This window comes from Juglans microcarpa x Juglans regia, chromosome 2D, assembly GCF_004785595.1.
Source record: "Juglans microcarpa x Juglans regia isolate MS1-56 chromosome 2D, Jm3101_v1.0, whole genome shotgun sequence".
Lineage (NCBI taxonomy): Eukaryota > Viridiplantae > Streptophyta > Magnoliopsida > Fagales > Juglandaceae > Juglans > Juglans microcarpa x Juglans regia.
Window position 1 is genome coordinate 92,683 of NC_054596.1, and position 25,678 is coordinate 118,360.

The 25,678-nt window shown below is 32.9% G+C and overlaps 1 protein-coding gene and 1 non-coding gene across 11 annotated transcripts; one reads left to right on the forward strand and one right to left on the reverse strand.

Annotated features, from left to right (window-relative positions):
- Positions 1-4,518: 4,518 nt before the first annotated feature.
- On the forward strand, positions 4,519-12,532 carry LOC121250188 (OVARIAN TUMOR DOMAIN-containing deubiquitinating enzyme 12). 10 transcript variants are annotated; one of them, XR_005937728.1, is made up of 10 exons: positions 5,939-6,185; positions 6,547-6,620; positions 8,820-8,874; positions 8,947-9,021; positions 10,123-10,196; positions 10,337-10,385; positions 10,574-10,658; positions 11,346-11,455; positions 11,614-11,670; positions 11,786-12,200. XR_005937728.1 is itself a non-coding variant. In XM_041149195.1 (10 exons), exons 1-9 carry the CDS (start codon positions 6,021-6,023, stop codon positions 11,830-11,832), a joined length of 681 nt encoding a protein of 226 aa, XP_041005129.1. In that variant the 5' UTR covers positions 5,939-6,020; the 3' UTR covers positions 11,833-11,876; positions 12,208-12,532. The 10 variants fall into 10 exon arrangements, 9 of the variants coding, with proteins under 9 accessions (XP_041005122.1, XP_041005123.1, XP_041005126.1 ...); XM_041149195.1 differs by lacking the exon at positions 11,346-11,455 and adding an exon at positions 12,208-12,532 and having other exon boundaries at positions 11,786-11,876; XM_041149188.1 differs by lacking the exons at positions 11,346-11,455; positions 11,614-11,670; positions 11,786-12,200 and adding exons at positions 4,519-4,627; positions 4,753-5,281 and having other exon boundaries at positions 10,574-11,339.
- LOC121251271 lies at positions 11,905-12,031 on the reverse strand. Its single transcript, XR_005937941.1, has one exon. It is a non-coding gene; the product is annotated as a U11 spliceosomal RNA (small nuclear RNA).
- Positions 12,533-25,678: the final 13,146 nt, after the last annotated feature.

Sequence of the window (25,678 nt, forward strand, 5' to 3'; positions counted from 1 at the left end):
TATATTTATTTCTATTATGTTAGGAATTTACCTTTTATAATATTGTTTATTTGTCAGATGCACATATTTATTTCTATTTAATTCTCCACACAACTTCAAATACTATGTGCATCTGTTTATTTATTTATTTTTTTTCATACTCTAATTTTTTTCTAACATGTATCTGTATTTATTATTTGATAAATACATAGAAAGTATTGGAGGCAACAAATTCAGAAATATCAAAGCCATAAATGTTTAACAATTCTATTAACAGAAACATATTTAACTTAGCATAAAAGTAAACAGAAACATACCTAATATATTCCAAAATTAACAACTGAAAGAGTAGAGTCAACAAAATTTAGAACTCAGATGGCAGCAGTTAGATTTGTGATTTTATCAGATTGCAAATAGCAGAAAAAATAAAACATCACAATTACTTTTATACTAAAACATAGGCGGTGTAAAAAAACTAAGTAAATGATCTGATAGCAATTGTTTAAGCGGTGGGAAAATAAAAAAAAAAAAAAATTTTATAACAAGTGGCTAAATCGGTAGAAGAGACCAAAATAAATTGGGAAAAAAAAATTTTGAAACGGTAAAAAAATGTAAAGAAATTCAGAATCTCATAAAGATGGAGAAAAAACAAGTGGCTCAAACGGTGCGAAACATGGAAGAGAGATCTAGAATCTGATAAAGATGAAGAGAAAAGAAATCGAGAAACTAATAGAAAATGGAAGAACAAAAATTGGGCAAAAAAGAGCAGTTGAAGCGGCAGACAAGACAAAAAAAAGAATATGAAGCGTTAAAAAAATGTAAAAAATTTCAAAATATTGTAAGATGAACACTGTGGAAGTGGTGGGAAAGAGGAATTTAGAATCCAATAAAGATGGGAAAAAAATAATTCCAGAAAGCTGTGGAAAACGGGAGAAGGAAAATTCTATAAAGCTGTGGAAAACGGAAGAAGGAAAATTTAGATTCGGATAAAATGGAACGCAGAAATACGAGAGTAAAAAAGGAGCAAATCGTAAGTTCACTAAAGGACATTAACGAGAAACAACTACCAATTGAAGGACAAAAATGAGAAAATAAAATGGGAAAGGATGAACGAAAAAATGAAGGACACATTAGGAAAATCAATATAAAATCAGGCCAAAAAGGTAAAAAAAGATAAATAAAGGGACATAGATGGAAAACAAATATAGAAAATGGGGGCAAAAATGGAAAAAAAGATAGACCAAGGGACACAAAGGAAAAAGAAATATAAAAGTAGGGGCAAAAAGGAAAAAAATAATAAACTAAGAGATGCCTGCTTATTGGCACTTATTATATATAAGATATAAAAAATCATATACAAATATATATATGAACCGGTTTGGTGTTAGAAAAAAGAAAATAGGAACCGGACCGATTTTGATCGGTTTTGAGAAAAATAAAATCAGTATTGGACCAAACCAAACTTGGTACCAGACCAAATCCACCGGTTCAGTCCGAATTGATCTGGATTACCGGTTTTTTTCACCCCTCATATAAGCCTATATTTTAACCAGAATATGAAGATGCTGTTAACCAACCCGGATTAGCCACATCTGCATTTCGTCCCCATGGACTTACCTGGGATGGGTGTGGCTTCGTGTTCGTTAATTACGATGTCATTTTACCACCTAGATGCTTTTTTCTCCCCTTATTATATAGGATAAAGACCTAGAGAAATGATATTTACCGTCATGAAGTGCGCAATCGTCAAGCAATTATTTTAAAAAAGAATGAGTAAATATGATACTCATATGAAAAAAATTAATTTTGTAATAATAGATCACTATTTTTCAAAAAAATTGATTGACACTTACGTACTTCACGGCTGTATCTAACATTACTGAAAAACCTAAGAAAAATGCTAGAGTCATCGATATTTGGATCCGATATATATATATATATTTTACATAGTGATTAAGGAAGTATTTTTTAGTGATACTATGAATATATTTTTTTAAATATTTAAGAATATAAAAAAATGAATGAAAAAAATAAATAAAATTTTTTGTTCTTCTCAGGACCGGTCTCGTGCTACATCCTCGGTGTAGCACTGCTCAAGACCTAACTCTCCCACCAGTGATTTCTGTATTAGATATATTCTTGTTAAACTTGATGTCACAAACCTTGAGAAAGATACAAACATACAAGAGCACTTGTAAATGATTGGTATGTTATCTTAACCACCTTCTTGAAGTGCATGGGCTGACTTCAGAAAAACGTATAAAGTGTATGGGTTATCCTCCAGGGCTCGCTCAAACTTATTTAATCTTAGTTACAAGAGAGAGCTTCATCTTGCCATCTCGGTGATATGCTCCATCTCTAGGTATAAGGTGATGTAGTTGCAAGTATCATCACATAGAGTTGGCTGCAGTGGTATTAAGGTGAGAAACTTGGTAGTGGATAAATTTGAGATCCATATAAAAAATTTATTTTTTTAATGACAGACCTCACTTTTTTTAAAGAGAGTGTGCGGAATTTATACATCCTAAAATTATATCTAGCAATACCCTTGTTTTGATATTTAGAGTGCGTTTGGTTACCAAACTCACCTCAACTCATCGCAACTCATCATTACAACTTTTTTAAATCCCAATACAAAATATAATAAACAATTCAACTTTTTCAAATTTCAAAATAATAATAATATTAAAAAATAATATTCTAACAATATTTTATCATCACAACTCAACTCAACTCAACTCACTTCAACATCCACACACACCCTTAGAAGTCCATAAATAACTTCCCATTTTACAAACAACATCACTTATTGTGATGGTTGAAACCGGCAGCAAACAAGTTTTAAAACAACACCTAAAAGTAAAGTTTTGAATTTCATTTTGTTGATCATTCTAGTTAAGGCATTGGAATAAAATATTTCGATACTAGCACATTTCGGTGTATTATTTTGGAATAGTCATTATATGAAAAAATTAATTATATATAAAAACAATTATATATATACTGGTCGACAACTAGCTATTTTTACACTACTACAGTAGAAAAAGCATCAGACTATCACCTCAAAATGTATCAATTCAAAAACTGACCTAAATAACAAAAAATCATAAATAAATTATAAAACCCTGCAAAAAATAGAAACCATTTTTCTCTTCTTCACGATACAAAATTTATTGATTTGAAATTTCAAATACCGACCTAAATGACAAGAAGAGATCATGTTCATAACACTAAAAATGTTACTTGATGTCTTATAAATATAATAATTGATATACGTAATACGTATAACTACAATTTATAAAAATATTAACAAAAAGTTAAATATTGTTTGCCGAAATTATTGATAAATTTATAAAATATAGCATAAATAATCTATTTTATCAGAATGAAGCAGCTCGTGAATAATTTCGAACTCATGAATATAAAGTTCAACTCGATGAAAAGCTCGAGTCTTAACCGTCCGTTAATCACTCAAACTCTACTCGTTTACACAGCTAGATACGGAAGAATGCACAGCCAAAAAAGATTACTCACGTTTGAGTTACAAGTAATTGCACGGTTAAATAAACACTGCAACGAACATTAACTCAAATGTGAGCATTCATTTTTTTCGTTGTACATTCATCCATTTATCCAGCATTTTTCTTGCAAGGGATTGTTTGAAAATAGAGATGATTTTATCTTATCTCAAAATTTCTCATTTCATTTTCTTCTCAAATATCATTCAAATATAAATATTTTTTAATTTTATATTTTTAACTTTTTCATTTAATCATTATCTAATCAATGCTACTTTCTCAAATTTTCATATAAAATATAAAAAATAATTTAATTTTTTCAAATTTCAAAACAAACATAATATTAAAAAAATTATATTCTAACAATATTTTAACTTTATAATATTTTTATTCAATTTTTTCTCTCATTTTCTATATCTCATTAAAATATTTTAATTCGAATTATTTTACTATTATTTATAAATTATTTTATTATTATCTACAAATTTCTTATTTCTTCTTATTTTCTAAGCATTCCTAATTTTGAGTAGAATAGATCAAAAGTAAAAAGTGTAATATTATACAAAATTTGCCTAATGATGTCGAATCCAATACCGATGCTTAAAATTTATCTGATGAGATGCCCATTCTGATGCTCTTAATTGTTTTGTTAATAAAAAAATGAAAAAGAAGAATAAAACGTGGGCGTACCCTTGCAGCGTCTTGAGCCGATCCCACCTGATCCCTTGTTTACGAGTAACCGCGAAAGGTAAACAATTCCCGAACCCCGACCCTTGTTTAATTTCAACTATAAATGTATTAATAGATAGTTTATTTTTAAAGATGAGATGAGATATATTATAATTAAAGTTAAAAAATTAAATAAAATATTATTAGAATATATTTTTTAATATTATTTTTATTTTAAAATTTAAAAAAGTTAAATTATTTATTTTATTTTATATAAAAATTTAAAAAAATTATAATAATAAAATATAATAAAATGAGATAGGATCAGATATTTTCTGAAAATAAATGAAGCCTGAAGTGATTTTCTTCCCGAACTCTTTCCAAACACTGCAAACCAACCAACCTATACTATAGGATGTCGTGTGAGCGTGTAAAAGTCTCGCTTGTTCTGAAAACGATCGGTTAAGCTCTCTCTCTCTGTCTCTCTGTCTCTCTCTCTCTCTCTATATATATATATATATATGTATGTGTGTATATATACATATACTCAAAATAAACCTTTTCGACACTGGATTTTCATTTGCAGGTAACGCGTTTGTTTCATTTTTCATGTTCTTTGCCTTACTGTTACCCAGATCCAGGATCAACTTGCCTCCTTCGCCTCTGCGTATTGTATTTTCTGTTTTACTTTCAGCTTTTGGCTGCTTTGGTTATCCATCCCTCTCTCTCTCTCTCTCTCTCTCTCTCATGCTAAGCTTGATCTAGGTTTTTGTTTAAAAGATTACAGGGTTGGGTTTGGCTGATACCCTTCCTCGAATATTAGTATTTATATTATCTCGTATGATGCAGTCTGAGATTCGTTGACTTCGTTTAAATTCAACTGATACCGGGCTCATAGACCCATTTCCATCTCAATGCCCTGGAGATATTTGGTCTATGCTTCTTTTCCATGTTAGATATGGAGCTGTATTCAATCGCAGCTAACCTTGTATAAAATTGGCAACATCCGTTGAATTCAATATTTCCAAGCTATTCAGAGTTCATCAATCACCTCGTGCAAATGGTTGATTATTCATCCAAAAAGTGAAAAAAAAGACGCATGTTCTTGTTTGGAGGTCCTCCATCTGTACACCTTATTGAACAGTGTCATATGAATCAGACATGGTGCCATTTTATATCATAGGATTTAACTTCATCAGCGTGATTAAGGCCTGATTGGTTTTCACAAATCATTTCATTTCATCTCATCTAATCATTACAACTTTTTCAAACTCCCAAACAAAATACAAAAAACAATTTAACTTTTTCAAATCCCAAAATAAAAATTATATTCTAACAATATATTATTTAATTTTTATCTCATCTCATTTGTATAACCAAACGAGGCCTAAGTAAATCGATGTCAAGATGGTTGGTTCACCGTGTGTTTCTCTATATTTTACCAATCTAACCAAATTCTGAGAAATCGTTATCACTACAAAAGCTATAACCATCAAATTGTTTCAAACAACCCATATGTGCTCTGTCAAGTTGCTGTTTATACTTCGCATCCATGGGCAGCTTCTGGTCTACAAGAGAAATGAACATTACATACTGATATCACATACCTTCCAATTTGGTATTTGACTATTTGTTAATGCCTCATTTTTCCTTTGCATCTTTCAATATATTATTGAAGCACCTTCAAAGATTAAGAAGTCAACCGATATCTAATCTAGGATCCTTGGAATGTTGAAATGATCGTGATACTGTTTGCTTTTTAACTCTTGCAGTTCAGCAGCGGAAGACTATTGTAGTCTCTGATTTCAGGTGAAGAAGTGATTAGTAGTCTTAGTAGAGCTTTGAGGGCACATTATGTGGAACGGAACTCAGAGTGTGGGTGAATGTTCTAGCTCAAATTCCTTGAGTAGTCAGCAGGATGTTGAGGATGATCGGATGATTGCTGTTGTACTATCTGAAGAGTATGCCAAGTTAGATGGGGCAGTTGCTAGACGCCTTCCCAAGCTGGCGCCTGTTCCTGTAAGGATACTTGCAATAATTTAATACTGAATACTACAAAATCTTACTTAACACCCCCCGGCGACAAAAATAAAAATAAAAATAAATAATAAACGAACAAAAGATAGTTCTTCTCTTTTGTTCTATAATTGGGAAAAAAAAAATTGAAGGAAGAAGACTTACCTCTTATGTTTTGTCATTTGGAATTCACTGTTCTCACTATCTCTTGCTTAATTGCACCAACCTTACCCAGCATCCATTGACTCAAATGAGATCTAACAAATTCATTGATTGTATTTGCGTGCGTGATAGTTTACATGACCTTCTTATTGTGTGAATCTTTGATTTCTCTGATTATTTCTGGCTTCATTGATGAATCCAGCATGTGCCACGAATAAATTCCTACATCCCCAACTTAAGTGACGCAAGTTTGGATCACCAACGCCTTCTCCAAAGGTATGTATTGTAAAATTGACATTGAAAATTGCACTAAATATATCTGAGGGGAGAGCAGATTTAGGTAAAAAGCATGAATAACAGCTCACCATCCTTTTTGATTTTTTGGAAAAAATGCCGGAAAGTATACACATGCTCTTGCATGCAGATGAACATTGATTTATGTAATTAAACCTTGTTTTAGGCACTCAAGTATGTGTTAAATAGTAACATCGTGACCGTTGAAATGTTCTATACATCTGCCCTTTTTCAAGGCATTTCTTTAGACAAAGACTCCATATTTTCCTCTTTTCGAATCCTCGTTTGGGTCAATTGCCGGTCAACCCGCGAAACCGGCAATCAACCCGTATAACACGAATCAATTCTATTTTTAACTTTTATAAATATTTAGTCTTATGTCTTTTTTTGCTGTTGGGAATAGGTGATATTAATATTAGTATTTGACTATGTTATATCTCAAACTATTAAACTTTTTTTGTTAATATGTAATTTTATTTTATGAAAATATTAGTTTTCTTATATATTATTGGTTTGGATATTGATAATAAAATATTTTATCATGAATCAAGTTGTAATTGTGAATTATTTGTATAGTTATCCTTGTATTATATATGAAGTTATATTAATTGGGTTAAAAAATAAATATACGGTCAAATCAACCCATTTATAAGAAACGGGTTGAAGAGGGTTAAATGGGTCATGTCCAAGTTAACCCAATAAAATTTAATTATTAAATGGGTTAAGCGGGCATGCCATGTCACCTGTTAATTAAATGGGTTAGGTTCTGGTTTTAGTGTCCGACCTGTTTAATTAAATGGGTCGGGTTCAAATTGACCCATATAGTCTATACTCATGACTTGACACGACCCACAAACTCAACTTGCCACCCCTACATCTACTTGCTTTTCAACATAAGCGATTTCATAACCAGAAAGAAAGACATCTTTTTCGAGATTAGTTCCGTCCCTAGATGTAGTAGTCAATCAGCAGGACATTCAAAGAAGCTATCCACCTTCACTGAATGTTAAAAAGGCCTAAACAAGATCCTGACTGGATGCCATATGTTGTGCATGCAGCTATTTTTATGGTAAGAGACTATGATCCAACTACTCGATACAATGACCTCTTAGATTGTGTGCGTAGGCATCTTGATGCAATCATATCGCTTCTCAACTACAACTACATGAGCATGGAAAATAAGCTACATACAGACATGCACCTTAGTAGTTTTCAGTAATTTTGGCCAACATATGATTAGTTATGGGGAACTTTCTGTGTGGAAAAAATGCAGCAGCTCTATTGGTGTCGTTACGCATGAAATCAGTTGATCATGGAAACTATCTCAAGTCTCCATCGATATTAGGAAACTTGATGTGCTAGATTTAAAATTTCCCTCTTTTTTGGATGGCAAGAATGAATCATGGAGAATGATACTTTTGGAATGGATGGCGAAGGTGTCAACACGGGGATTTGTTTCATCTTATTCGAACTGGTGTAGGAAAGGTGTTGTAAGATTATATTTTACTCTAATTGGTTTTTTGGTGCATATAATATCCCTAACAGGCTAACAATAGGAATTATCTATAGGAATCAATGCTTAGAAGTGAACTTTTATCCTGAATCCGTCATGTTTTGTCGTTCTGATCGAACTTGCAGACTCATTCGGTGTCAATGATGTGGTGATTATCAGCAATTTGACTCATGGAACTTTTCTCCTGATGCTTAACTTTTGGTAAACTTGAAGTAAATACTCTGGCTCTCCATAAATGATTCGACTCACAGTCTGATACAGAGCTCTAGAATCTTACATCTTGAGGCAGACTATAGATTCTCTGTTTCTCGTTCTCTTATGCATGCACGTGTATTCTCAACAAAAGTTGTTCTTGCTTCTTGGAAAAGAAAATGCTCGTCATATGCATACATGAATGTTCTGTATCTTAATATGTTTATTCGTATCTTTGCTATACATTGATTTTTATTTATTTATTATTTTCAGTATCAGTGAGGATGAATATATTGCCCTAAGGCTTATACCTCATTACTTTTAGGGATGTCTTTTACACTATAAAGTTAGAAATGATCAATATAGGGAAACGTAAAGCCCCTGCAATTGGGTTGGATTTTCCTTTTTAAGTCTTCATATTGAGTAGATTAAGTAATATATGGGCTAAAAGAAAATTTCTTGTCACTTTCTCCCAGGCTGAACGTCTATGGTTTATATGAAGTGAAGGTTTCTGGGGATGGAAACTGCCAGGTACGTGCAATGCTGCTGAGGTAACGCCAAAATGTTTTCTTCAGCGTACATTAATTTTCCCTTATATTGCAGTTTCGTGCACTTTCAGACCAGATGTACAAGTCACCTGAGTATCACAAGTATATTCGGAAGGAGGTCGTGAAGCAGGTAGAGTGGATTTGCTTTGGTAGGAAAAGAGTTTTGAGAAGTTTTGTGGATGAGACTTTAGTTTCATTACCTCATAACAACACTTTGAGAAGGGTGAATGAAAGTCTTGAGTAAAAGTATAAACCATTATTACCTCCATTGTTGTCACCATTACAACATGGTTGATTTTAATATGTGTGTCACTATCATCTTCACCAGTACCACCACCCCTGCTGTCTTTCTGAAACAATGCAAAAATTAGTGCTGTTGATTCCAGCAGTACCACCTCCTTCCTTCCTTCCTTTCTGTGGACCATCACCACCATACTTCGCCACAATCTGCAGTGACAGTTTGTACTACCATCAGTATTTTCATTCATCAACAGACTATCACTACTACCACTGTCATCCTTTATCACCGGCTCCTACTGTGACTTGTCCTTTAACACCTCATCACCAAAGGTGACCCATAGCCACAACCACCATCTGTGTTGACTTTTATTTTTATCAACTCCCAACTGCTTTACCACCAACATTGGCACAAATTTTTCTTAACATTGGCATATCGCACTGGCATCAACTAATAGCAACTACCACTTCCTGTAACAAAAAAATTGAAGAAGGATGAGAATCAAGACGAGTTATCCAACTGATAAGATTTATATTACGCCCAGGAGAGCCAAATTTCACTTCCTCTCCCCTTAAGAACAAGAAAATCCTAAATATGATTACGTTATTACTTATAAATAAATGACGGAAACAAAATTATTTCATTTCCTGTTCCAAGATTTCCAACCTGTTGAATTAGATTTGTCAAGACCCTTGAATGCTACTTGTTCAAGTCAATTAGATTTATCTCATTACGTAGTGCTAAGTTCATTATTTTCAAAGTTTAGGTACCCCTTAGATGTGTTTAAGTCAAGAAGCTCGTCGCTTGAAATAGGAAGTGCTATGTGCTTTCAACGTAGATAAAATAGAGGGTGCAAATGTACATTGTGTTAAATGTGTGAAGTGAATGGTTAAAAATATTCTACCCGTCTGAGTCGGGCTGAAAGCACCATTCTTTTTAATAAATTATCGTGAATTTGAATTTGCTTAGTTACACTACCTTTTCCTGTTACAGCTCAAAGACTGCTGTGCTTTATATGAAGGCTATATCCCCATGAAGTATAAACATTATTACAAGAAAATGGCCAAGTATGCTAGTTAAAGTTCCTTTTTTTCCATTGTTTTCTATAGTAAGCCTTGGAATATGTGGATGCATTTATACTGTGGCTTATTAGTTATTTGCCAAAGTACTGGTTGTATCTTAATTTCTAATATGCTGAATGATGCAGATCTGGGGAGTGGGGGGACCATGTTACCTTACAGGCAGCAGCTGATAAGGTCTGGAGTTTTTCTCAAAACCATCATAATTTGATTTCTGTAAGAGATTTAGGTGATACCTGCATTGTTTTAAAACGAATTGCCATGACACCCCTTCAGTCATCCTTTTTTGTTTTCTTTTGGCATGCTGTTAACTGTTATGTTGTAATGTCATTTTGTGCAATAAAAAGCTCCTTCTTTATACGCAGTTTGCAGCGAAGATATGCCTTTTGACATCATTCAGAGATACTTGTTTTATTGAAATCATGCCACAGTACCAGGCACCTAAACGTGGTAAGACTGGAAAGATGAGTACTGTCCTTACTCCATGTGACAATTTTGTTTGGATAACATCTCAGTACATGAAAGCATTCATGACTCCCAGGCTTGCTTGCCACCATACTGCATCCAATTTCACCAAATCAATCCTGCTTCTGACGCACTACTGATATTTTTTTCCCTATGTTTTTACCATGTGGATCACTGTTAGGAAAAAAGGTTTTCAAGTGCTCTCTATGTGCAGGATGTAGTGGTGGTTGTTTTTTTGTTTGGGCAGGAATCACAACTTCCATCATTGACTCCGGTCTCTAATGTGTTCATGGGATACTTCAATTATAAGTTATAACCCTAACTTTATTTTCTAGCATACTTGGTATACTTTTCACTTTGTAAGTAGCATAGCAGGAGCCATCGGATTGAGAGATTTTTCTCTTGAATTACCCGAGGTGCAATTGCTGGAAACTGATTGTCGAGAGCCTGTGCACCCCCGGGATTATTCAGAACACCGTTCCCAGACACCCATTGCCAATTAAAAAAAAAAAAAAAAAAAAAAGTAGCATAGTAGACAATAGGTTTTTGCATGAGTTTGGCTTCATTTTGTATCCCTCCAAAACTCCTGTACTTGTAAGGATTATAAATAAAGCTTCTTTTATATTATATATATATATATATATGCTCATGGAATAAAGTTTGTGGGGGTAGTTTATTTCTTTGTTTTTCAGATATTTGAGAAAGAAAGTACAGCTATATAGATTAAAAATCGCAGGCCCTCTGTTAAATGGACTGATTATGGACATGCACCTCTGGATAAGGTTATTTATTTTACTTGATTATTAGGTATAAGGGATTCATGTAATTGGAAATGTTTGGGTTCGAGGACAAATGCATAAGAGATATGGTAATATATACCTCGTATTCCTTATGAATTGCATATTCTCACAGTTCCCATTTTTTGAACAAAATGATGCAGAGCTGTGGTTAAGTTTCTGGTCCGAGGTTCATTACAATTCGCTATACGATATCCAAGGTGTGTTTCATTTAAGACCTGAAGTTCTGAGGGTAGCATCTAATCTAAAATGTTATACGGTTGTCGAGAAATATTGAAGAATTTGATAATTTTTAACTTGCTTGTTTCTTTGCAGATGCTCCAATTCCCCCAAAGCCTAGGAGGAAACACTGGTTGTTTTAGGTGTTCGTTGTGGCATAGCATTCAGGACTTCGAGAGATTTTAGAGTATATTTTCTTACCCTTTTTTTTTTTTGGAGCGTCGGCCAAAACGAGCCAACCCGGTAAGTTTCCACAAATTATTTCGGCCATATGTCTTGATAGCCATACAGCACTCACCAGTCAAGGGCGAGCGTGGCATATTTAGCCAACCGACCCTTTTAATATCCCTCTTCCAAGCCCCTCCTTTCTCCAATTTCGTACGTTTTCATAATTCTTTTTTTGTACGTATCTCTATGACATTATCTTATTACTTTTAACCTTTGGGACAGCGAGTGGTGTGTTGTTAAGATGTCTTTGCTTATAATATGAATCAAAGATTTTCTAGTGAAATGTGCAGTAAATCCCTGTTGAATATCGGAATGTTAAAAGCGAATTTCCTCACCCCACGGAGCCCGAACACTTCGAATCTGAACTCGGACAGTGCCGACCATTTGTTCAACCGGATTAAAATTAAAACGCCAAGGGAGGAAAAACAAAATTACGATACATATATAGATTTATAAATATATATATATATATATATATATATCTGTTACTGTAACGTGAATTGATGGTTTCTATAAGCTAGGAGATCAAACTGTCGTGAGAGTAGTGACATGATTTTATTCATTTTTTAATACTAAAAAGCATGATTTATTAATTGATTAGAATCTTATAACTCACACAGTTTGTATTTAATTTGGCAACTTGGGTGATGCAATTGCAAACAGTTCTTATTAGCATATATATATATATATATATGTGTGTGTGTGTGTGTGTGTGTGTGTGTGTGTGTGTGTGTTTTGAACTGGCGCACAGGCCTAAATTGAGCTAAACGTTTTACGACTAACAGTTGGAAGTGGCGGAAGTTGATTGTCATTGGTGGTGTTGGCTCAAGAACTGTGCACTTAGGAATGGATTGGATGTTGAAATGAGATGTATATCTCATCTGATGTCTACATTCAAACATCACTCAAATACAAATATTTTCAATTTTAAGGTTTTAACTTTTTCATCTAATCATTACAATTTTTTCGAACTTTCAAATAAAACAAAACAAAACAAAAAAAATTAAAATATCAAAATTAAAATTATATTAAAAAATTATATTCTTACAATATTTTAACCTTAAAATATTTTTATTCAATTTTTTCTTTCTTTTTTCTCAAAACCTAATAAAATATCTTAATTTAAATCATTTCACTACTATTTACAAACCATTTCATTAATATTTACAAATTTCTTATCTCATCTTATTTCTCAAGCATCCCTTAAAATTAAATTATTCTATCTTTAAATTAATGTGTAGAATACCATTCCTTCGTAGTACTTAAATAATATAATTTAATTTTAAAATTTTAAAAATTTTCCCTCGAATTAAACTATAAAATAATGCTAGAGCTACCGCTAGAGCTCCAATTGGGCTCTGGCATGTGTTTTTTTAGTTTTTTTATATAGATTTTTTTAACAATTTTAAATATTTTAGAAAATATAAAAAATTCTTAATATCATTAAAAAATACTTCCTTAATCAAGAAGTAAAATAAAAAAATCATAAAAAAAATATTAGTCTTCCTGTTGGGATTTTTTTATTTTTTATTTTACTTCATGATTAACGAAGTATTTTTTTAATATTTTTTTTACTTTATAATTAAAGAAGTGTTTTTTAATGATGTTCCAAATTTATTTTATTTTTTAAAAATATTTAAAAATGTTAAAAAAATCTATGTAAAAACTAACTTACATGAAAAAACACATACTAAAACCAGCGGGAGCCCTAAGCGGTGGCTCTAGCATTGTCCAATGTGGAAGGTGAAAAGAGAATCTTTCTTGGGCAAGCTAGGGGAGAAGAACTCATCTGAGAGAGAGTCGGGGAAAAATAAGATCCGTACACGTCTAATTTACTAAGAAATACTAATGTTAGATATAGTATATATTCTTTTTTTAAAAGTGTGAAATTATTATTAAAAATTTATTTTTTTTATATGAATCTTATATTTATTCATTTTTTTAAAAATGAATATGCACTCTATGCCTACAAGAACTTTCAATTTTTTCGATTTCGGTCTGGTCCGATTTTCTATTTTACTAGTTACACATGTGGCACTACATAAGTTTAATATTATAATCTTTTCAATACTAAACTTAATTATTAAAATTTAATATTTATTCTAAGAGAACTGCTATAGATACAAAGATATTACATAAAAATAAATTCATAAACTGACGTGACTTCACGTGATGCATTAGCTCTACTTTACATTAAACGTAATTTTATAATCTGACGTATTGCATTAAGTCACGTTAGTTTGTGGATTTACTTTTATATAATTCTTTTGTAACTAAAGTATTTCTCTTATTCTAATTCATTAATGTTCAATTATAATAGTATAATATAAATAGTGTCTAACTTATTAGTGAGACTAATAAACTTGAATAATAAGATTAAAATAATATAATTTGTGTCTAATTATACTAATATAAGTAGTGTCTAGCTTACATTAAATGTTATATTAATTTTATGTTATAAGATTAATATATTTAAATAATAAGATTAGAATTTCATGTTATATATATTAATTAGCAATTTAGCATATAATATATATAATAGAATATACAAAATATGTATTCTATATAATATATAAAATTAAAAATATATATACCGGTCTGATTCAATTTAAATTGGTTTTTAAAATATGAAAATCGGTACTATACTAATTTACGATCGATTTCGATTCGCACCGGACCGGTTACAAACCGGATTGAACCCACCGATTCGGCTATTCAACCGATTTTCATTTTTTTTTTACGCCCCTAACTTTATAGCTCTAAACTATTTGTAATTCTAGCACCCGCGACTAGATGCATGCATTAGGTGGATTAATGGGGGCAGTGTGTGTATATATATAGCATGATGCTACGTTCACATGATTGAGGATTCGGACGCAGTAGCTAACTAAGACGCCAGGTTAATTATAATAATATTGTATCGAGGGATATCGAGTCAGATATCGAGTCAATGGGTCCTAGATGAATAATTGATTGTCCTTTTGTTGATTTTTTTGTTACCGACCATTGCGTGTATAAATTTTGTAACAATTTCTTGATTTGAAATTGGTTCGAACCAGGTGGAGCCAGAATCAATCTTTGGGATACGATTTTATATTTTAATACCTATTTCTTATTTCAGTTTTGTTATGTACAATCGGCGGGTAATCGGCTAACAGCGGATTAAAAAAAAAACAAATTAACTAACAAAAATTAGAAGAAAAATCATGGATATTCTTTTAGTTCTTGATTTTGCTTGTTCTTTATCTTGTTCTCTTTTTTTTTCTTTCTTCCTGATGGTATTCCTTGAAACTGGGAAGATAATGGAAGCTGGGAAGACAAATGGGTATTCCTTGTTACAGTCCGGCTATTCCCCCCCTCCCAGTTCTTGATTTTGCTTGTTCTTTATCTTGTTCTCCTTTTTTTTTTTTCTTTCTTCTTGATGGTATTCCTTGAAACTGGGAAGATAATGGAAGCTGGGAAGACAAATGGGTATTCCTTGTTACAGTCCGGCTATTCCCCCCTGCCTTTTGTAATAGGAACGCTGTCTCAGACCCACATCACCCAAAACAATCTCATCCCTCTTTCAAAGCACCCCCTTCTGCCTTCCTCCACATGGGACGCGGTTACGCCACGGTTCCTCCACTCAGTTGTAACCACATTTTTCTTTTTATTTATATATAATTCAAAGTACAATAATACATCAAGAAATACTATAAAACACAATTTAAGAAAAATAATATAAATATCACGTCCATCAATTTGAAGATGTTCAAAACGTCTCATGATTATAACAGATTATGAATTGTAAATTATAATATTCTTTTTTCAACAGACGGCATAAATATTTTTATTTGAAATTAAGGTTGTGGAGAATTGTAATTAAAGAAATTGAAAGGAATAAAAGATAATAGAGAAAAGGTTTCAGAAGCACATGCAAAAGGTTTTTATAAAAGGTTGTTAATAATTAATGATGGCTAGGGATTTAATCGAATTGAATTTAAGTGAGTTCTATTATTTGGTTAAGCTCACATTTTGATTATAATGAAGTCAAATATTACAAGTTGATCAGCTCAAGCCTTTTTTATAGCTCAAGCTCGACTGGAGCTTTCATTTATTATTATTTTTTTAGTTTTCTAATTTTAAAATAGAAAAATAAAATAAAGTTTAAAACCCAAAAATAAAAATATATATTGTCAACTGCAACTTTGAATCCGTAATAAAACAAAAAACAAAAAACAAAAAATAAAATTACTTATACTAATCGAACTCATTACTAATTAATCAGTATATTAACTAATTAGACACAAGTTCTCCAACTGCCCTAAAAGATAAAAATCATAGAGATAGCCTCAGTCGCTTGTTGAGCATTGGCAATGCTCTAACCAAAGTCAAATTCAAAGTTTGGCTAAAATTAGATGTTTTGACTAAAAGTCAAGAGCGGTGCTATATACGACTTAGTCCTTGCAATCTCAATGTGTAAATGACTAAACTGACCCCATTTTATAGCAGGAAATGGCTACATTACCCTTCTATTCAGTCTAAAGCAAAACAGATGAAAACAATTGAATCTCTCCTTCTGCAATACGCCTCGTGGCCCCAATCTCCACCATCATCGACCACCACAATCCAATCTCTTCCACCATCGACAGAACAACCACCTCTACCATCGACAGAGTCACATATTGAAGGTTTTTTTTTTCTTTTCGATTTTTGGCGTCTTGCACATATTTTGGTTAATATTTACTGTATTACACATATTTGTGTTTAAGCATAAAAGTGTCTTTTTTCGCACCTTTGGTGTCTTACGCATTGCGTCGTTGTTTTCTTTCCAAAAATTTGGTGTCTTACTCATCTTTGTGTCCAAGTTGATCTGCTATAATAATAAAAAAATTATTATTAGACCTAGCTAGTAATTTTTAGCTGATCTGCTATCAACCAATTATGAATTAATGTGTTATTATTGAAATAAACAAAAAGTGAAAAAGCTGATCAAAAGAAAGCAACGAGTTACTTTTTGTCTTTTTGGTGATGGTTCCTACAACATGCTTGCTTTTCATCTTCAGCATTACCAACAGAAGGAAGTAAATGCAAGGTAAATGATGGATAAAACAGTAGATCAGTCCACTTTGTTGAGCATTATGATCCTTATTTAGCATTACCTTTGCCTTTTTTTCCTTATGACAGTTTGTTTTCTTTCAGATTTTTGGTATCTTACGCATAAAAGTATTTTCAAATGCTGTGCTCTATGCTCTAATATTTTGGTTAGTGAGATTAAATTTTCGCTAGTGAGAAACCATAACTGTCATAAGAAAAAAAGTCACTTGGGACAATTTTTTTATCTTTTAATTTATAAACTGGTTTGCATATCAAACTGCTTAAATATATTCTGAGTATTTATTTAAATTTTTTTATTTACTTTCATGTTATGCTTAAATATATCAAGATTGTTCTTGATGGACAAAGGCGAAGAAAACACATCTACTACTAGGCGACCGCTGTTTTTTTTAGAAAGCAGTACCCCAAATGTTAGAGATGATGAGGAAGTAACTAATGATCATGGTGTAGTGCTGGAGAATGATGATGATGTGGTTTCAGAGCCAACGCCGGGAAATGATGATGATGGGGTTTCAGAGCCATCGCCGAAAAATGATGATGATGGGGTGTCAGAGCCAACACCAGAAAATGTTGATGAAGGGGTGTCAGAGCCAACGCTGATGATATTTTTTAAAACTGAGGAAGAACTAATTTACTACAACAAGCAATATGGGAGACAGACTGGATTCGGCATAATGATGCAAAGAAATAAAAGGGAAGATGATGAGAGTGTTAGATATGTAACACTTGGTTGTACTCATGGTGGTAAGGCAAGGAAACGTATTACCAACCGTTCTAAACCTCGCCCAACAACGAAAACTGATTGTAAGGCAAATATTTATGCAATTTTGGTTAATGGTGTCTTACGCATAACTACTGTCTATAATGCACACAACCATGGGTTAAGTCCACAAAAGATAAGATTTTTTAGATGTAATTGTGCAATTGATGATTCCATAAAGAGGCAGTTAGATTTAAATGATAAGGCAGACATAAGTATGGCCAAAAGTTTTAACGCATTGGTTGTCGAGGCTGGTCGCTTTGAGAAACTTCCATTTGTTGAAAAAGATGCAAGAAATTATATTGACAAGTCTCGACACCTTAGACTTGGCAAAGGTGGTGCTGATGCACTTCGTGTTTATTTTGAGAGGATGCAATATAAGAATGATGAGTTTTACTCATCAATGGATTTGGATGATGATGGTCGATTAAAAAATGTCTTTTGGGCCAATGCACGCAGTAGAGCGGCATATGGGTATTTTTGGGATGTTGTGACATCAATACAACATACATAACAAATAGATATGACATGTCATTTGCCCCGTTTGTTGGTGTTAATCACCATGGACAATCAATACTTTTGGGAGCAGGCTTGATATCATGTGAAAATACTGAAACATTTGTTTGGTTATTTGACACTTAGTTGAAATGTATGGATGGAAGCACGCTAAAAGTTATCATCACTGATCAAGACAGGGCCATGAAAAATGCTATTGCAATAGTCTTTCCAAATACCCGGCATAGATACTGTTTGTGGCACATAATGAGAAAACTGCCAGAGAAGTTAGGCTCACATGCTGAATTTAAGTGTGGTTTGAAAAGTGCATTGCAGAGATGTGTTTATGATTCTCAGAATTCTGACGAGTTTGAGAAGTCTTGGGAGGTGTTTATTGACACTTATAATTTGCATGAAAATCCATGGTTTCAGAGTCTCTATAATGAGTGAATGTTCTGGGTTCCTATATACATGAAAGATACCTTTTGGGCTGGGATGAGCACAACTCAGAGGAGTGAGAGCATGAATGCATTTTTTGATGGATATGTACATTCAGGGACTACGTTGAAAGAATTCGTCGATCAATTTGACAATGCACTGAGGAAGAAAGTAGAGAATGAGATGGCAGCGGATTTCCACTCATTCAATTGCACAGTTCCTTGTATATCTCATTTACCCGTGGGGAAAAAATTTTAAAAAGTGTACACGACTTCTAAATTTAAGGAAGTCTAGTCAGAAGTAATGTGGATTATCTATTCTCACTGTGTTATCATAAAAACAAAAGAGGCGATTACTACGTATCAAGTTAATGACCAAAGGGAAGTTGAAGATGACATCAAAAAGTCAACATTGCATACGTACTTCAATGAAGATGAATGTGAGGCGAAGTGCATGTGTGGACTGGTAAACCAATTGCTAGTCGGTACTCTGGTTTGATAAAATTATATTATGAAGTAACTACAAATGTATGTGAAAGCGAAGATAATTCCCTGGACATGGCACAAAAGCTCAAGGTAATGAATTCGATTTAACTAAATCAAAGCCCCATGCCACAGTTGAAAACACTCATACTTCCGTTGATGCCGAAACTGAAAGTTCGAAGAAAGTGCATAGTCCTCATGTTGCCAGAGACAAAGGGAGACCCCCATCAAAGAGAAGACAGCCTACAATGGAGAAGTTACAAACCAAAAAGAAAAAGGGTGGTGGCAAGCGACAGAGAAAAGAGGTGAGAAGATTTAAATAATGTGATTTTGATATTATGTTAACGAATTTATGCCTAAGTTATTTTATTTTTTATGTGTAGGCAATAGCATGTACGGAAGATGTATTAAATCCCACAGATTCAATAATAGTAAAGTACACCACAAAGTGTTTATCACAACTGCCAGGTACACAACAAAACGTTGTCTCTCAGGTCTACGTTAAATAATATTCCCTTTTGCATCTATTTGTTTATATTCTTCTGAACAAGTAATGCCAAGTAGTTTACATGATTTTTACAAAATATTTCAAACTACTTGCAGGTGAACTTTGTGGATTATGGCTCTCTCGATGATTGATGAAAGATATTGTAGACTGCTACAGAAGAGATTTGAAGACGTAGATTATACATGTTGACTATGTTTAGAACTTCAAACTCTCATCAGCTGTATAACTTTATTTTGTAATGAGATTGGTAGAGATGAGATTGGTCATTATAATTTTCATCATGTTAAGTTTACTATCATTGATATTTTTAGTATTGAAAACATAGCAATCCAAATATTAGAATGCATAATAACAAACAGTTATTTTCATACACAACTACTGGATTTGTCCCTTGTACAATATTGATGAAGGTAGTAAACAAAATATATTACAACCTACTTAACAACATTACATAGTTTGATACACATTTACTTAATCTGTAATTGTTCTTGATCCTATCCAACAACAAAATATTAGAATTGCAAGTCCTCTGGCTTTTGCAGTTCTTCTTCCCACTTTTGGAGTTCTTCCTTTTTTTTTTGGAGGTGACGTTCTCTTTCGTAGACAACTTTTCTTTCATTTTCTACTTCAATGTTTGCCCATAAAAAGAACTCACAGCATGGCCTTCCCTACAGCAAACAACTTATATAAATCATTTGGGAAAATTACAATTCCAAGTTCAATGTTTGAAAAAATGTTGCACAAACAATTTAATAATAATGCATGCAGATTTATCAAACCAGATAAATGCAGATTGTGGGGGGCAAATTGTAAGCATCATCATGCATATTGCTCAAGTGTCTAGTCAGGATACCAGACTTGATGTCCATTTGCTCAAGATATGACATTATGCAAGCAAATGCAGATTTATCAAACCAGATAAATGCAAATTGTGGGGGGCATATTGTAAGCAACATCATGCATATTGCATGCATGCCTGGTTAGGGTACCACACTTGATGCCCATTTGCTCAAGATATGACATCATGGTCATCACACTTTATGCATGTTATGGCAAACTGTGTTTGGTGACAGGTTAGAAACGATCAAGTTAAGAGTGGGACTGCATCACACTTGATGCCCATAAATTCAAGGTAATAAACATACAATAAAAAAAGCAATGAATCCATAAATTCCATGGCAATGAGGAAAATTGTTCTCCCTTCCAACTCACATAATTTTCAATTCTAACAAGTTCATATGAACTAACTATAAAATATATCAACCTATATATGACTATCAGTAGAAGATATATATATATACATATACATATATATGTCTCAATGTGTGTGTCAATACACACACACAAGGGCCAACACTAAGTTTGGTCATCTGAATGAAAATTCTTTAATTTCACTATAAGTTTGGTCATTGCTCTGGTTTCCACTGCCCAAGTAGCTGGAAGAAAGAAAGGAAATGAAATTTGAAAAATAAATGAGAAAAGAAATATTGAAGGCCCATGTTAACACTTACTTGGCTCCTATATGAATGGACATAGAATAGATTATAAATGAGCCGCCAAACAAGTCAAACCTTATTAAAAAACAAAGAGCTGCCAAATAAAGCAAACAATACACTTTGAAGTTTATTTTCTTTAGTTTTTTTCACAGAAACCATCTAAATTCATATTAATCATTTTTTAAACCTTCCTTAAACCTATTTCAACCTTCTCTTTCTCTCTTTTTAGCTTCTCCCCTGGTCTTGCTCTTTCTCAAACCATCTCTTTACTTATAAAAAAAAAAAAATCATATTAATCATTGCATGATTGTAACAAAAAAAAAAAAAAAAATCAAATATCATCATTAGAATCCAAAACTAAAAGATGAGATATTTCCTACTACAACAGTTTCCTTGCAGCTTCCTAGCAATCAAACAGTGCCTATAACCAGGAATACAGATTGCAATGGCTCAAACAGTGCTTACAAGTCTTTCACCTTGTGTTCATACAAGGTGAAAGACTTCAGGAAAAGATAAGTATTTACTCAAAATTGCAATGGCTCCGAATTGATGGCATGTCTATAGTAACGTTACAAAATTGCAATGGCTCTGAATATATGTGCATATTGAATTACAACTTGACAAAAGATAAGATGGAACCGTGATCATTAAAAACAAAGGGAGATTCAAAATCAGAAAAAGTACTTCAACCTATTCACAAACTACAAATTCCTAACCAGCAAGACAGAACCATCCAATGCCATTGGCCTAGATATGAAGCTTTTAGAGTCTCTAAAACTTTAAACCATAAAATGTGAGAGTGTTGTTTTACCTTTTAGGGCTGAAGAAGGGGATGAAGTGGACGACGAAATCGAGCACGCAGTGGACAAATCCTAGGGCAGAAGAAATCGCTGGACTCTAGGGACAGCGGGTTAGACTGGGTTCGTCGGCCTCCAAACTCGATCTGACTCCAGGACAGCGGCGGCAACGATGACAAATTGGTGGAGATGAACTTGGGACACTATGACGCTCGGAGGGGAAGGATGTTCAGAAGGGGAGGGATTCGGAAGGCAACTCAAAAGGGGGAGGGATTAGGGCTGAACAAAAATCTGACAATCCGACTCCGAATCCGACTCCGCTCTGGCTCCGCACTGGCTCCGCGCCGACTCCGACTAGTCGGAGTCGGAGTCAGAGTTTTTTTCCTCTTGGAAGTCGGAGTCGGAGTCATTGATGAACCGACTCCGCTCCGATCCGACTCCGACCATCCGCCTCCGAATCCGACTCCGCCTCCGCCTCCGCCTCCGACTTGGCCCTCCGACTCCACCTCCTCCTCCGCCTCCGATTTTATACATATTTTTATTAAAAAAAATGTGTTTTTCTATATATTAATCATTTAAATTTTATACAATTATATCTTATATAGTTAGTTAAACTCAATAATATACTAGTTAAATAATATATTTATACTATAATATATAGACTAAATTGACTAATAATAGTTTAGTATATGACTATATGTAAATATCATACTATTATAAATTTATAATATTACTAATTTACTACCATGTAACACTAAATTACTAATGTATAAATATAATAGCATGTAATACTAATGTATATATAATATACTATAAATACTAAGATGCATAATAACATCAACATGTAATACTAATGGATAAACACTAATCTATAAATTTATAATAACATATAATACTAATGTATAAATTATAATAACTAACGTATTATTCATATAAATTTTATATAACAATATCTTGTATTAATTATATTTTTTGACCTAATAAATTCTCAATATATTCCTTTTGATAAATATATTAGTAATACTATTTTAGTAATACTAATACACACTATACATTAGTATAATAATTAGATTTATGGCCTAATACTAATACTATTAGTAATCCACTTTAAGTCTATATATAAATTACTATATAAATCACTATAGTATTAATTACTAATACTATATTACTATATGATACTATTAACTATAGTGAATCAGTGATATACTAGTATTAGGCTACTAGTATACTAATACTATCAGTGATATAGTTAGTATAATATTTATACTAATACTATTATATAGTTATACTAATTTAAAATCACTATAGCAAATACTAATATATAGTTATGCTAATCACTATAACTAATACTAATACTAATATAGACTATAGTTATAACTTATAGTATTATACCTATACTAAATCACTATAACTTATACTAATATATTATATTAAATTTATATAGTTATACTAAATCACTATAACTATAACTTATACTAATATAGCTATACTAAGTCACTAGAACTAATACTAATATAGTTATACTAATCACTATAACTATATATAGTATTAATATCACTATTAGTATAATATATAGTATTAATATATATTACTTGTTTTATTTAGTTGTATTTTTTGTTATAATAAAAAGTTTAATAAGATTAGATTGTAATTTTGAGAAAATTGAAATTTGAAAGCCCACAATTTTTTTTTTTTTTTAAAGTGGGTCAAATATGAAGTTAGAAAAGACAAAAAAAAAAGTCCAAAAATCCGACTCCGCTCCGACAAGTCAGAGTCAGAGTCAGAGCGGATTCGGCACAGTTCAGAGTAGGAGTCAGAGGTCGGATTCGACCTCCGACACAGTCGGAGTCGGAGTCGGAGGATGGGCCCTCCGACTCCGAAAGGGTTTGTGCTCAGCCCTAGGAGGGATAGTGAAGCTCGGTTAGGGCGGGTTGGGGTTCAATTTCCTTGAATGAAACGTTTTAATGAAACACTGCTTTCATTAAGTTGGGGGGGTTGGGGTTCAATTTCCTTGAATGAAACATTGCGTTTCATTTTAATGAAACATTGCGTTTCATTAAGCCTGCAATGCAGTCCCCATTTGGAGACTACAATAAGAATTTCCCAAAAGCCAAAGCCATTCAAGTATAACCCCACATTGAATTAGGTAACTATATGCCAAAATAATAATATAATATTATTTTTTTAATAATAATATTTTTTTCATATTTTACAACTACACTAACTATATATTAATTAATAATTAAATTTTACTTAAATTATTATTTCCCAACTATTTTTTTCTCAACCTAATTATCCAAATTCCAACAAACATATTTTGTCAACCATTCTTCTATCCAACAATCATATATACAATTTTTGAAACTAACAAACACATTTTGCCAATCTTTCTTTACCTAACACAAACCAGCTTCCATACTAAAGCACTAAACAGATGCCATGTTATGAACAACAAATCAGTAAAGTAGCAAAACCCAAAGCAAGAACGTATGGCACAATCACTAAACCTAAAATCAGTAACACACTAACACTTCAACAAAAGCACAGATCAGTAACACTTTAACAAAACCTAAAATTAATAATCCATCTAATAAATGTATGGCACAATCACTAGACCTAAAATCAGTAACACTTTAACAAAACCTAAAATCATTAATCCATCCAATAAACGTATGGCACAATGACTAGACCTAAAATCAGTAACAATTTGACAAAAGCACAAATCAGTAACACTTTAACAAAAAACTGCACAAATCAGTAACACTTTAACAATAATAAATACTAGTTCTTTTATTCTAAAATATGTCATAATTTTGTTTATGATATTCCCTCTATTCCTTCCAAACTAATAATAAAGTTACTTTATACAAATAATTAAAATATGACCATTTGAGAGTAAACAAGTTTTTAAAAATTCAATCTTCAAAAGAAAAAAAGAATGAATTTCCAAAAATACCACTACTGAGAATAGAGAAGTGTCTAGATGATGCATTTTATTGGAACCAAATTACTAGAAATATAAGCTTTATCTAGCTCCTTGAAAGCAACAATGGTTTCTGAAGAAACTGAAAAATTAACCATCCTTTAGAATCCATTCCCTAAACAAATTCAGTGTATTTTAGTTTATTTTCTCCAAGCGGCAACTCCATGGCCAGTGAAGATTGGGTAAGCAATTGAAAGATCCTTGTGTTCTTTTCAAGAAACACATAAACCACCAATAGGGGTTTGAGGATAGGAGCTAAAAATACATGCGTCTCGAGAGGAAGATCATCTAAATATCTGGAAACCCGCGCCGACTATAATATCCTGAAATCATCCCCCCTTTGGTGCTTTGCCTGGATAGGCGAGTCATAGACTAGACTCCTCGAATACCAGCGGACTACAACATCCAAAAGAGATTTGCCTCATGCGCAGCGATACCTTAGTAGTAGCAGCCAACAATGACGTCGCGGGGGATCGTTGGCTGGTTCCTTCTTCGACACCTTCACTAGAGCTGCCAAGGCAACGGGGCGGCAGATCTCTAGGGTAGCCAACTCCCTCGGTGGAGGAATCAAAGCTCCAGGAACCTCGAAAAACATCGAGTCCAGCACCTGGTCAGTGAGTGATAGTGAGGCCAACGTCGACATCGAGACATTTGAACGCCAACAATTGCCCCCAAACAACGGCCCAACATCGACGTCACCTCCAC

What these genes read in the sequence shown, in the direction of transcription:
- LOC121250188 (XM_041149188.1), top strand. Translation starts at nt 6,021, where the DNA reads ATGTGGAACGGAACTCAGAGTGTGGGTGAATGTTCTAGCTCAAATTCC. An exon ending in TATTACAAGAAAATGGCCAA is followed by an intron (nt 10,197 to 10,336) that starts GTATGCTAGTTA and finishes TGAATGATGCAG; the next exon opens with ATCTGGGGAGTGGGGGGACC. An exon ending in TACAGGCAGCAGCTGATAAG is followed by an intron (nt 10,386 to 10,573) that starts GTCTGGAGTTTT and finishes CTTTATACGCAG; the next exon opens with TTTGCAGCGAAGATATGCCT.